The following is a 14,712-nucleotide window of genomic DNA, read 5'->3' on the forward strand; positions in this document are numbered from 1 at the left end:
ACAGCCAAAAAAAAAAAAAAATTTCCTACTGAGTTGGAGATACCTTTAGATTAAACACCTGGGAATGTACGTCGGAAATATGAGTAAAGAGTTCTTGAAGCAGGTGGCACTGGAGCATAGGTGTTACTGAAGCCAAGGAATGTTTTCAACCATAGTAATAAAATACTTGACCAATAGAGGCAAAGCAATAAAGACATTTAATTATCTCATATAACAAAAATTTTGAAGGTAAGCAATTCCACATTTGGCAAGGTGGCTCAATGATGTTATCAAACGCCCAGGCCTCTCATCTGCCAGTCTGTCTCTCTCTCTCTCTGCTTTACCATCCTAAATATATTGGGTTTTGACCTTGGGCTTGACCATGGTTGCAGGATGGCTGTTGGCAGCTCCCTGAAACACGCTCTATTAACAACATTTAAAACAAGAAGAGGGAGTTCCCGTTGTGGCTTAGCAGTAATGAACCCAACTAGTATTCATCAGGATTCAGGTTTGATCCCTGGCCCGGCTCAGTGGGTTAAGGACCCAGCGTTGCTGCAAACTACAGTGCAAGCTGCAGACATGGCTTGGATCTGGTATTGCTGTGGCTGTGATGAAGGCAGGCAGCTATAGCTCCAATTTGACCCCTAGCCTGGGAACGTCCATAGGCCATGATACAGCCCTAAAAACAAAAAACAAAAACAAAAAACAAGAAGAGAAGGGAATGGAACCAGCAAGGACTCCTTGCTCAATGTTTTTTTTTGTTTTGTTTTGTTTTTTTCTAATTAGAAGGCAAAATCCTTAGGAGACCCTCAGCTAATGTCTCCTTAGGTCTCACTGGTTAGAACTTGATTTCTTGGACCTCCCTAGCTCAAGAGAGAGTGAGTAAAAAAGGTATACTGCAAAATAAAATGAGATTGTTATTACTGTCTGAGATTAATTGTCATTCACCACCCCCCAGACTAGGCATATTCTGCTCTCCCACCCTAGGGGGAAAAAAATCAGGGTTTTGTTAGAAGAAAAAAGGAAGGAAAATGGCCTTTGGATAGGTAAGTAACAGTATCAGCCAAAGAGCAGATGAACTCACCCAGGGAGAGCATTTAAAACAAACGAGGAGTTCCCGTTGTGGCTCAGCGAGTTAAGGAACTGACATAGTGTCCATGAGGATTCGGGTTTCATCCCTGGCCTTTTTCAGTGGGTTAAACATCTGGCATTGCCACAGCTGCAGCACAGGTCACAGAGGCAGCTCAGATCTGGCATTGCCATGGCTGTGGCGTAGGCTGCAGGTGCAGCTCTGACTCAACCTCTAGTCCGAGAATTTCCATGTCACAGGTGCAGCCCTAAAAAGAAAAAAAAAAGAAAATGAGTGAGAAAAAAAGTTGAGGACAGAGAATGAAACCCAGAGGAAACACACTATCTGAAAGGCTTTTAAGAGCTAGAGGAGGACATAAAGGCATCAAGGAGGCATAGTCTGAAAGGTAGTCACTGGGCTGACACCATGGTTATGACAGAGGTACCAGTTCCTTGTCTTCACAGAGTGTATCCTAGAGAAGTATGGCTAAGAGCATAAGAATTGATATGGGTTTATAAGCAGGATTTCTCACCTTTGGCATCATTGACACTTTGGGCCAGATAATTCCTTCCTGTGGTGAGTTGTCTTGGGTGTTGTAAGAGGCTTGGCTGCATCCCTGGTCTCTACTCACTAGATGCCAGTAACAACTCTCCTTACCTCCCCTCGGGGTTATAATGAAGAATGTCTTCAGACATTCCAAATGTCCATTCTTAGTTGAGAGCCACTGGTCTCTGCAGCCAGGACACGCCTCTGGAAAGACTACAAAGGGACAGTAGCAATTGAAATGGATCTTGGATGTTGAAAATGGATCTAGGACGTTTAGGCAAAGTTGGGGGGAGAAAACTTTCAAGAAGCATGGTGCAAACACAATGATGGGAGATTCCCCGGTGTGCTTGCCATACAGTAGTCTGGCTCACATGAGAGCATGTGAGTACCAGTAACATCCTTTTGGATAGGGAAAAGTCTAATCAGAAAGGAGGGCTAGTTTTTACACCCGAGCGATACCTGCAATTGAGGTTTCCTCTCAGGAGGCAGCCACCTGTCAGCATGGCTCAAGCACTTGTAAATAGCAAAATCCAGCCTGGGAAGGTTGTGGTGTTCATCAAGCCCCCCCCCCGCCCCCACTGCCTGCCCTTACTGCAGAAGAACGCAGGAGCTCCTCAGCCAATTGCGCTTCAAAGAAGGGCTTCTGGAATTTGTCGATATCACAGCCACCAGTGACACCAACGAGATTCAAGATTATATGCAACAGTTCATGGGAGCAAGAACAGTATCTCGGTTCTTTATTGGTAAAGACTATATAGATGGATGCACCGATCTAGTAAGCATGCATGAGAGAGGGGAGTTGTTGACTCACCTGAAGCAAATTGGAGCTCTGAAATAATTACAGAGCAGACCCCAAGCTGATAGCCCCCTTGAGAGCTGGATGGCACTGCAGATAATGACAGTGCTTCCCGATGGATGGACCCGGGGCTACCTTCACCCAGCTGCAGCAACTATTTACTTAAAATTCTGAAAAGTGTTAACCCAAATAATTGGAGGGGGTGGATTTTGGGGGGCAAAACCAGATTTTTCTTTTGACTCCGTATTAAAAGTGGATCCACTTACCCCAAACAGGTCTGAGAAGTTTGATGGATGTCTTGGGTTTCTTGTGGCTTGGCCCTTTGGGTCAAAAAGACCATGACAAGTTATGGTTTAGGATTCACTCATTCAACCCAAAGATGTTTCTTACACACATGTTTGGCAAATGTTTTTTATTTTGCTTTTTGTTTTTGCTTTTTAGGGCTGAACCTGCGACATGTGGAAGTCCCAGCTTAGGGGTAGAACTGGAGCTGCAGCCAGCCGCGAGTCTATGCCACAACCACAGCAAGGCCTGATCCTTAACCCACCGAGCAAGACCAGGGATTGAACCTGCATCCTCATGGATACTAGTCTGGTTTGTTTCCACTGAGCCACAGTGGGAACTCCTGGCACATGTTCTTAACTAAACTGTTCTCCATGTGCTGGGACTCCTCTACTTCTACGCCAGTGTTTTTCAGCCAAATTTACCCCAGGCTCCCTTAGGTGAATCTCTAGTTGGGTTTCTGCTACTGCCCGAAAATTTTGTCAAATTTAACACTACAGACTTTTGTATGATAAAGTCATAGGTAGGTTGAATGTGCCTTTTCACACTTCATGTGTCTCCCTGGCCACCATCGACACACCATACCACCCCACTTAAGAAACACTGCTGTGACCCAGTGTCCTGAACCTTGGCAACTCACAGGTCTCATAGGAAATGTTCAACAATGGTGCGAAGGGTCTGAGCACCCAATGTGAGAGATGCCACATGAAAAGTGAAGCACGGCTGGTCTTTACTTGGTGCTACAGGGGTCACAGGTACAAGAGCAGGTGCTGTGGTCATGTGGTAACCCTCTGCTATGTAAGATGGTTGTTGGGGCATCCTGAACAAGGGTAGTAATTGCTTTAGATTTAAGTGTTACCGTGGAAAACTTGTAACCCCCTTCCCCAAGCATATGTTTGTGAAAGCAGCCACATTTGTGAAACACTGTTAAATTGATTTTCTCTCCTTTTTTTAGCAAGGAGAGATTAAAGGCAAGAATAACAGTCATCCAGGGGAAAGGTATGATAAATGACGAGACTAGGGATGTGAGACTGGGAAGAGAAAGGGGAGGACTAGGAAAGATCAAGTGAAGATAGAATTGGGAAAACTTGATGATAATTGCATGTGAAAGGTTTGTGTCTCTCTTTTCTACTTTAAATGCCATCTATGAAGACATGAACTATACTGAAGTTTGGAGCCTGGATGACTGGGAGAATGTTGATGGTATCAGCGGAGAGAAGGAAAACAGCAGGACAAGCAGGTTTAAGAGGGAAGATTATGTGCTTGAATTTGGACTAATTGGGTTTGAAATAATAGTGAAGAACCAGATATGGGCCTTTGGAAATAAAGTCTGGAGATCAGGAAAGAGATTAAAATTAAAAGCATAATCTTAGAGATGATCAGACAACTGATGAAGGGACAAGGTTGAGATACCTAGGCACAGAGTATCAAGGCCAGGTACAGGTGGGACAACTATCTTGCCTACATCTATAGAAGTCATGAGAAGAAAGAGGTATGACTATAATTAGGGAAAAAAAGACCCACCAGAGAGACTGGAGGGATTCCAGAATGGCACAGTATCAGGGAAGGGAAGTTTCCAAGGGCAGAGTAGCCAACTCTGTGAGTCAAGGTGGGAAGTGCCCTGAAAGATTGTAGAGAACCAGCAGAAAGATTTACAACATCCTTTCAAGACAGATGGGAGTTAACTTATTTTTAAAGAATTCAGAAGAAAGATTCCAAGATTTCCTCTTGGAATGCTTTTCTTGGCTAAGATGTGTTAACATGTTAGAATTTCTTTTCTTGCACTTTCAGTCCATATCCTTTGCCTATTCCTTATGGAAAATGAAGAGCTGGTACTTATTCTAAGGTGATTGGGGAGTTCCCGTTGTGGCTCAGTGGTTAACGAATCCGACTAGGAACCATGAGGTTGAGGGTTTGATTCCTGGCCTCACTCAGTGGGTTAAGGATCTAGTGTGGCCCTGAGCTGTGGTATAGTTTGCAGACGCGGCTTGGATCCTACATTTCTGTGGCTGTGGCGTAGGCCAGCAGCTACAGCTCCAATTAGACCCCTAGCCTGGGAAGATGCCGCGGGAGTGGCCCAAGAAATGGAAAAAAAGGCAAAAAATAAAAATAAAAAATAAGGTGATTGGGACTGAAGGAATCATGGGAGATGCACGTGGAGCACACAGAGTTGGCCTCCATTGATGGGCACTGTACATGTAATGACTCGTTTTTCTCTTAACTCATAACTCCAAGTTACATACCTTTCCTTATATTAGTGATGAAAAAAAATAAACTAAATTCCCACTGTGGTGCAGTGGGTTAATGATCTCGTAGGTCACAGCTTTGGCTCAGATTCAGTCTCTGGCCTGGGAACTTCCATATGACCTTGGGGGTGGCCAGATAAAGAAAGAAAGAAACCTAGTTTCCAACAGATTAAATAATTTGTGAAAGTTTGTATGTTATAATTTAGTGACACAGGGAATATAAATTCAGATCTGGTTCTAAAACCAGTGCTATCCACTAATTTGTGCCACCTCTTTGAAGATCCTTTATGAGATAGCGCCTTAGTCTTCTCTTAACTTAGAGATTATTATAGGGTTAGGCATGAGTCTGTTTGCTCTCTGAGGGACTTAAATAAAGAATCAGATCAAAAGAAAATATGAAGAAACTCTACTATTTTTTCATCTTGTTCAGGATAGGTGACCCAAAGAATATTATTTATTTGGGATATTTAGAAACTGCTGAAGGTGGGGGTTACTAGATCCTCCATATTCGACAAGAAATCCTTATTGAGGAGTTCCTGCTGTGTCATGGCAGGTTAAGAATCTGACTGCAGCAGCTTGGGTCACTGCAGAGGTGTGTGTTCCATCCCTGGCCTGGCATGGTGGGTTAAAGTAGCCTGCATTGCTGCAGCTGTGGTGCAGGTTGCAGCTCCGGCTCGGTTTTAATCCCTGGTCCCGGAAATTTTCATATGCTGCCAGTATGACCATGAAAAAAAAAAGTGCTTGTGGAGCCCTTTCTGTCTTTGGATATCAACACCCCTGGACACATGAGATCATCTGACTTGGTATCCCCCACTTTTGATGGGGGTAGCTGACCCTCTCTGACATAGTAAGTCCAATTTTGCATGGGAATTAGATACCATGTGTGCACAACAAGCCTAAAGGTAAATCCTTTGAACTCAATTTTTTTCCTGAAAAATGTTTTCAACTTCCCTTAAAGCATAGTATAAGTGAATTTTGAGTATTGAACTTGGGTGCATGTATACACATATAATGGTTGTAGCTATTACAAGGAATACCAAAAAGATAAACGCTTGCAATAATTTGCATTTTGAGAAAGAGGGCAAGTGAAGAGTGGAACTTCCTTCTGAGTTTGTAGACTTTTAGAGCAGATGTTCCTCTTCTCTATATGACAGAAAGCATCATTGCTTTCTGCTAATTCTCCTAACCCTGTGTCAGGAATTGAGAAAATGTGTGACTTACCCTTCCTCTAGAGATGAGTTGGTAAGATACAGGGGAGAAATTCTACAAGGACATAGTTGGCATATAATTTTCATAATGATTACAGTACAGACTTTGTGAACAACAGTAATGACAAGACAGAGCTGGGCTGTCTGGGGCTCTGAGGTCAACCTCAAAGTTAGTGTCTTGGGGGAGTATAAGGAACTCCATCTCTTCTTCAAGTTCAGTAAGAAAAACACTGCCTACAGATAAAGATATTAAATACAACCAATTCGAAGAATCCAACTTCCTTTAACATCTTTTAACCGTGACTTTGTTGAAATTGAGAGCCACTGACGGAGTAAAAATGTTGTCTGTTGAGAGCCCCCTTCATTTGGGAACAGCATTTTTGGTGTCTAGAGGAAAGTTTGGGGGATGTTTGCATGTTGCAATGAGGGAGATCTTTGGGACCCTCCTCTCAGCGGGAGGGAAGTGGGAGAACAGACACAGCCACAGCCATATTCTTCCATAAATATTAATTCTTCCGATTTCTCTTTCACTTCACTGCAAGCTTCTCTTCAAGCTCTTTGTCTTTATCCCCACCTTCTCCCTTTCTTTGTTGCTCAAGTTGAAGGAGTCTTTACAAAAGAGGGTCTTTGGATCTAGATGTTGCAGATAGGCATGCTTTAGAATTCACTCATTAAGAGAGTTCTCATCGTGGTGAGCTGTGGTGTAGGTTGCAGACACAGCTGGTATTGCTGTGACTCTGGTGTAGGCCAGCAGCTGTAGCTGCGATTTGACCCCGAGCCTGGGAAACTCCATATGCCACAGGTGTGGCCCTAAGAAAAAGACAAAGAAAAAAAAAAAAAGAATTTACTCATTAATTCATTCAGGTCTCTCTATCCCCTTATGTTTTATTTCTCCTCAAATAATTTTCTTCTTGCTACCTGATTTTTAAAAAATGATGTCTTTATTGAGATAGAATTTGTCATAAAATTTCCCTATTTAAAGAGTGCCCTTAATTGGGTTTGGGGGGGTTGTTTGTTTTTGCTTTTTAGGGCCACACCTGCAGCATATGGAAGTTCCCAGGCCAGGGGTCAAATCAGAGCTGCAGCTGCTGGCCTACACCCCAGCCACAGGAAGGCAGGATCCAAGCTGTCAGTGACCTACATCACATCTCATGGCAATGCCAGATCCTTAACCTACTGAGTGAGGCCGGGAATTGAACACACATCCTCATGGATACCGGTCTAATTCAAAACCCACTGAGACACAATGGGGATTCCCAATTCAATGTTTTTTATGGTATTCATCATGTTATACAACCATTACCACAGTCTAATTTTAGAACATTTTAATTGCCCTCAAAGAAACCCTATACCCATTAGCAGTAACTGTCTACTTCCTTCCACCCAGATTAGCAACAGCCATCTGTTTTCTGCCTCTATCAACCTTCCTATTTTGGATGTTTCAGATAAATGGAATCATAATATGTGATTATTTGTGACTGGCTTTGTTCCTGTGTTCAAGTTTAATTCATTTTGTAGCAAGTATCAGTTCATTTCATTTTATTGCGAAATGGTATTCTATTGTGTAAATATTCCACATTTCATTTATCCATCCATCAGTTGATGGACATTTTGTTACCTGATTTATGTGCATCGTCTGTTTCCCACACTAAAATATATGCTCCTTGCCTGTAACATTATGTCGTTGTTATCACTCTGTTCCTAGCAACTTGCCCCAGGCCTTATGAGAGCTCAATAAATTTGTTGCAGGAAGGAGGACGCCCTCCAGGGCCAGAGAAAGGGCTCTTGTCTGATACTTGAAATGAATTGTTCGAGGAGACATCCATGCTGAGAAAGCAAAAGGTTTTATTGGGAAGGGGTGCCTGAGCGGACAGCAGCAGGATACAGGAACATAGGAGAACTGCTCTGCCATGTGGCTTGTATTTTCAGGTTTTACATGAATGGAGTTAGTATCTGGATGGTCTCTGCCCAATCATCTTTCTCAGCCCATATTTAGTCTGGCTCAGGGTCCTTCTCAGTGGGGCATCTCTCATCCAAAAGGGATTCCAGCACCAAAGACTCTGGGAGATTGGTCATCTCCCTCCTCCTGGCCCCTCCCAAATCCTCCCAGTTAGTCTTATCAGGGCCTTATCAGGGCCTCCTGCTGTGACACAACTCATGCAAGCAGCTATTATCTTCCCTGGCCGAGGTGGGCAGTTTCAGTCAATGGTCCCCTAACAACATATTAATGAAGAATTCCAATCATTCATTCACTTAACCAAATTCAGTTAAACACCCCCCCACACACATTTGTACTGAATACTCCCTCTCCAAGGTAGTCCACTGGCTGCAGGAAATAAATACTGCAAAGGATCTACCCCTAGGAAACCCATAATCTGATGATGGTGCAAACAATTAAAGTAAAATTAAGAAAACTGATTTTTAATAAAGGATGGACAAAGGGCAGTGACAAGGGCTCAATTCTGTTTGAAGGACTCAGCTATGACTTCATAAAGACTCCAGTTGAGCTTTACAAAAACAGGAAGCTGCTAGATTGACAGTGCATGAGCTGGGGTCAACCAGAAGGGCACGATTTTAAGCAAAATCATGGAGCTTCCCTTGTGAACTGAAAAGTAGCAATGCTGGCGCTTTTGTGTAGAAATGGGGATAGGACCACGAAAGGATGAACAGGGCTGCAGGCAATGTTCAAATTTTACATGCTCAGTCAAAAGATTCCAATGATTTCCCCAAGTACATAGGAAACTAACAAAAATGGTTATCTCTGATGGGGGGATGGTGGGACTAGAGGAAGGAAGTGGGAGAAACAGAGATTGGCAAACTCTTAAAAACCAGGCAAGTGCTCTTTTCTATTCAAAAAATACATTTTAAATTTCTGCTTTAGATATAATGGGATTTACTACAGAATTCTGAGCAAGGGCATGCAAGAAAGTTACTTAGGGGAAAAGTGGGAAGTGAGGTGAACTGGCAGCCAGCTAAGGAGGGACTGGCGATCATGATTTGTGATCTGTTTTTTTCCCTCCTCCTTCACATCCCCACATCAATGATACTGCGTGTTGTCGCCGCACACGAATACACACTCTAGGGCACTAGCTCAGAGGTAAAGCGCTTGAAACCGTGGCATCCCCCAGCCCCAGGAGTGAGCGGCGAGTGACGACGGTCAGGGCTCGGAGCCGGGACAGAATTTTCGTGCTGGACGAGACTCTACCATCTGGGGGCGGTCTGTGGAAACAACCTCAAGACTCTTCCTGCTGATGCAATCTGCAGGAGAGCGAGCGATCTCCGCTGCGAGGGCCAGTCTGCAACAAGCCCGCCACGTGTGCCCGCCGCGACTGCAGCCACTTCCCGGGAGGCGCCCGCAGCAGTCCGAGCGCCTGGGACGCAGCTCCTCTGTCTCCACTCAGCTCCAGCTGCCCTCACCGCGGACGGAACAATGAAGGTAACCGCTTATGATTCTGACTGTACTTTTACAAATTGTGTGTATGGATTGAGCCTGCGATTCCTCAAAGACAGTTGGCAGAAGGGAGACGGAGGAAGGACCACATGGTTTGTTGCCACGCAGAGGTTGGCACTGCCTTCCATATCGGTCATCTTTGGACAGGACCTTCCATTCTTTTCTCTCCAGACTTCTGCTTAGTCCCGCGCACAGGATGTGCCGCCTCGAGCTTGTTCACAGCTTGCATTTGTGAACAGGGCAGCTCGCGATTCCTTCCCCTGGCTTGTTTTGAAGTTCGGAAAGGAAGAGGAAGCTCTTCTCAACTTCTAAGAGGCACAGGAGGTGGGGGATTTTGGAGAAGAGGTCTGGGGATGTTCACGGGCTGTAAACAGGGGTTTTCTGCCGCGTGTTAAGTTGTAAAGGAGGGAGATGCCCAACCAGGTGAGGAGGGTGGGAGAGGGCAGGGAAAGCTGTCTCAATGCCTTGAAAAACAGAAGGCTCCTCTTATTTTGTTTCTTGTGGAAATTAAAACGTCTAGGAGTTAGAAAATCAAAGAAGCCTAAGGGCATTCTTTTATTAAAGAGCACCCTTGTGGCTTTTATTCTCATGCTTATCAAGAACAATGAAGTTTTGAAGTGTTCTGTTTTCCTGGTCTTACACACTGGAAAAATGCAATGACATTAAAACCTGAAGTGTGGCTTTTTTGAAGGAAAGTGAAGGATGGGCAAGTTAGTCCTGCCATCTAACCTCTTGCAAATAGGAGATTCCTCCATATAGTCTGAACTTTGAAGGAAGAAATAAAACCGAATTTTTTTTTCACCCAATAAAAATTTCCAGTATGATTAAGCAGGAAATGACTGGACACCTAGTTTTGTATTAAAAAAGAGACCATGTAAATGAGCCACATTGAAAAATTCCACAGCCACCGTCTTGTAGAGTTAGAGATTCTATATCTGGCTTGCTCATGGCTGTCTAATGTCATTTGAAAAATACGCTTTGAGTATGGAATTAGTGAATAAAAGGAGAAAATTATGAGGAAAAAAGTAGTGCTTTTCCAGTTTTTCCCTGTCCTATGGGGAACTGTAGTTGATTATGCATTTCTGTAAATTCATGGGTATAGAGTCCATGGGAGTTCCAATTGCAGCTCGGTGGGTTATGAATCTGATTAACATCCATGAGGATGCAGATCCCCGGCCTTGCTCAGTGGGTTAAGGATCTGGTGTTGCTGTGAGCTGTGGTGTAGGTCGAAGAGATGGCCCAGATCTGGTGTTGCTGTGGCTGTGAGTAGGCTAGCAGCTGTAGCTCTGATTTGACCCTATACTGGGAACTTCCATATGCTGCAGGTGCGGTCCTGAAAAGCAAAAGCAACGAAAAAGAAGTCATTGTCAGGGACGCATGGTTAAGTGACGGAAGGGACAGGGCTGTTGGTGTGTGTGCAGCAGACAAGACAGAGGCCTGATGGGAAGAGGGGATTATTCCCCCCCACACAGGATGTGGCCCCTGAGGCCAGGCTCGGAGATGCGTAGCTAGTTAAGCAGGGCCAACAAAAGAGCATTGGGAGAACCTACTGTGGTGAGAAAAAGAACAAAAGAGAGTTTAATTTTGGCCAAGATTTCATTTAGTGAATTTCCATAATAAGTAACTTCCTTTCATTTGAGAACTACAAAGAGAAAGGAAGGTGAGTTAAGAAAATTTTCCATTTGTATGCAAGAATTTCTCAGCTCATTAAACCTGAGAAGGTCTAATTATTTGAAAGGGACTGAAAACCTTGTGAAAGAAAGCTGAAAAGAGTCATTTGATTATTTCAGAGGTTTATGCTAAGAATGAAAATTGAGTAATGGTTTCCTTCAGTTTTTGTTTATCACCCAATTATTTTCATAATTTTCAATTTTATCCCCTAGTTCAGGCCAGGACTTTCAGTTCTGTAGGGGAGGAAAAGTAATTTTCCCTCTACTCTTCTAGAGTCTTGGCTAAGACACTCCTGTAATAAAACACAGATTAATAGGAAAAAAAACAAACAGAAGTTTAATAACATGTATACCTCTTGTATACATGAAAGATATCCAGGAAAACGGAGTCACTCTCTGAAATGGCCCAAGCTACAGCCTTTAACATCACCGGCAGCCAAAGACAAAAGAAACATTTGGGGGCTGTGGGACAAGCAGTTACAGGAGGTTATCCAGCAATGCACAGTTAACAAGAGTACATTGCAGATTTCAGTCTGTACCTTCTCCATTGGTAAGAGTTTCTAGAGATTTAGTCATCCTTCTTTCCCTGGTACAGAGAGGGAGACGTCCTTACAAATGGAGATTTCCCTTATAAAGGTAAGTTTCCTTCCAAAAAGGGCAACTTCTACTCTGTTTTCAAATGTTGTTTTGTGTTTGCCGGCTTACTAAAATAATCAGCCTAAATAAGAGCCAAAGAGGCATATTTTGGGGCTAGTCTATTCTGCTCCCCTTCAGTTCATTATTTCTTTAATTTCTTTCTTTTTTTTTTTTTTTAAGGGCCATACCCACAGCATATGGAAGTTCCCAGGCTAGGGGGTTGAACTGGAGCTGCAGGCCTGCGCTACAGCCAGAGCAATGCCAGATCCCAGCCATGTCTGCGACCTACACCACATCTCACGGCAAACACCAGATCCTCAACCCACTGAGCGAGGCCAGGGATTGAACTTTCATCCTTGTGGATGTTAATCAGATGCGTTTCTGCTGAGCCACAAAGGGAACTCCAGTTTATTATTTCTAATATCAAGATATATACCCCAGGAGTTACCGTTATGGCTCAGCAGAAACGAATCAGGGCTAGTAACCATGAGGATGTGGGTTCAATCCCTGGTCTTGTTCAGTGGGTTGAGGATCTGGCATTGCCGTGAGCTGTGGTGTAGGTCACAGGTGGGGCTCCGATCTGGAAGTGCTGTGGCTGTGGCATAGCCAGCAGCTGCAGCTCTGATTAGACCCCTAGCCTGGGAACTTCCATATGCCATAAAAAAAAAAAAAAAAAGAGAAATATAGATCCAGGCTTTGCTGTAACTAACTCAACATTGAAAGTCGAATATACTCCAATTAAATTTAAATAATTTAACATTTAAAAAATAAAATGTAAATAAAATTTTCTATGTCAGGGAAGGGTTGACCTAAAATAAATAGACTGCAGCAAATTTTTCTCCAGCTAAGATGGGTTTATTTGGAATCAGCAGAGCAGTACAATTTGGGGTCTGCAACCATGGCCAGCTATATGCACATCTCCACATGGCAAGGGAAGGAGAGGAAAAGGACACTGGGAGGCCCTTAATAAACAAAGAATCCATGGCTTTTCATTAGAGTTGTTTTTGGTGTCTTTTCCTTCTGGTTGGGCTCTTCTATCATCTCGGGGCAGGAGAGCTCCCCTTTCTGGTGTCCTGATTATTTAATTGAAGTTTCCATAACATTTTACAAAAATGAACAGCTGGATAGTATAACCTGAGAAGTCTAGGCTTAGGAGTAAACTATTTCTGTGCATAAACGAAGAATTGTTTCTAAACTATGGGCACCTTGAGTGTCTGGGTTAATTCTATTTTTGCTCTATTTGTTTTAGGGCTGTGCATAGCATATGGAAATTCCCAGGCTAGGGGCGAATCGGAGATCTAACTGCCGGCCTACACCACAGCCACAGTAACACCAGATTCTTAACCCACTGAGCCAGGCCAGGGATCAAACCCACATCCTCATGGATGCTAGTCAGGTTCATTACTGCTGAGCCACAAAGGGAACTCCATTTCTATTTTTGGAGTTTCAGATTGTCTGCTTCTTGGAATGACCTCTTCTCAAGGGGTGTAGGAAGATGAAAATGAAGAGCTTTCTCTATTGTCTTTTAGGCTTGGCAACCACAATTCCTCTAACAGATGCTCCTGTCGGGGCACTCAGTGGAATCTTCTATCTTATTATGCCTGAGGGGATTTAGTTACCGTGTTAGAGTAAGAATCTGGTACCTTTTATGATAAACATCATTATCCCAGGCAGACTTCACTTTCTACATGATATTTCATTCTTTTTTTATTTTTTATTTATTAATTTTTATTTTTTATTTTTTTTGTCTTTTGTCTTTTGTCTTTATAGGGCCGCACCATCGGCACGTGGAGGTTCCCAGGCTAGGGGTCGAATTGGAGCTGTAGCCGACGGCCTACACCACAGCCACAGCAACGCCAGATCCGAGTCCTGTCTGTGACCTACACCACAGCTCACGGCAACGCTGGATCCTTAACCCACTGAGTGAGGCCAGGAATCAAACCCGCAACCTCATGATTTCTAGTCGGATTGTTTCCACTGAGCCACAACAGGAACTCCTTTTTTTTTTTTTTTTAATTATTATTACTTTTAAAATTTTTTTAAAATTTTTTGTCTTTTGTCTTTTTAGGGCCACACTGGCGGCATAGATATAGTCATTCTTTTTGAACACAGAAGGAAACTGTGGCTGGTCTGCTCACTTTACAGTTGTTAAGTGTGGGCAGTCTTTGTGTTGTAACTTTATCCCCTTAACAGCTGTCCAAATGCTCTAAACATTTTGACATTTGGTAAACATTCCAGCCAACTGGCTTTCTTTAATTTCTGTAGCCCATTTGATAATATATGCAAGTGCCCATTCAACTAAGGCCACAAAAATTGAATTCCATGTACATCAACTTGAGGTGCAACTCAAATGTTTGAAATGTTTCAAAAGGGAACATTTGGAATGCTCTGATTCATACATAACTTTGCAAATTTTGCAAACATTTTTATCATGAGACCTAGTCTATGACTCACGATGTCAGTGGAGAACACGAAGCCCAGTAGAATCTATCATTTCTGTCACAAAAGCGTTCAGTGTCACTTGCACCTATGCTTCTAATTAGTCTTCTCAAATCTACAATCTGAGTAATGCTACCTCTAGAAATTGATTGCTTATATCCCTAAAATAAATCAGAAATTAGATCACCTTATTAATATAGCATAGCATAGCTTATAAACATTTTCCTATTGTCGTATTGGCCATGCCCCTTTTGTGGGAAAAGCTATTTTGCGAGATATTTCTCTCGTGTTTAGTGATTAATGGGAGAAAGAAAATCTTGAGGAAAGAGATAATCATGCTCCAGAAATATAGGGAAAAGGTCAAGAAAAGAGGAAAAAAGGAAGACAAGC

The 14,712-nt window shown here is 43.1% G+C and overlaps 1 protein-coding gene and 1 pseudogene across 1 annotated transcript in view; both read left to right on the forward strand.

Annotated features, from left to right (window-relative positions):
- Window positions 1-2,095: 2,095 nt before the first annotated feature.
- LOC125130485 (glutaredoxin-1-like) lies at window positions 2,096-2,432 on the forward strand (annotated as a pseudogene).
- A 6,755-nt stretch (window positions 2,433-9,187) lies between these two features.
- Window positions 9,188-14,712, forward strand: part of BCAT1 (branched chain amino acid transaminase 1) — a 111,813-nt gene continuing 106,288 nt past the window's right edge. The window contains exon 1 of the mRNA XM_047787378.1: window positions 9,188-9,562. Coding sequence (XP_047643334.1) covers window positions 9,557-9,562 — 6 coding nt within the window. The 5' untranslated portion in view covers window positions 9,188-9,556. The remainder of the gene's footprint in view (window positions 9,563-14,712) is intronic.

The sequence above is a fragment of the Phacochoerus africanus genome, chromosome 7 (assembly GCF_016906955.1).
Source record: "Phacochoerus africanus isolate WHEZ1 chromosome 7, ROS_Pafr_v1, whole genome shotgun sequence".
Taxonomy (NCBI): Eukaryota; Metazoa; Chordata; class Mammalia; order Artiodactyla; family Suidae; genus Phacochoerus; species Phacochoerus africanus.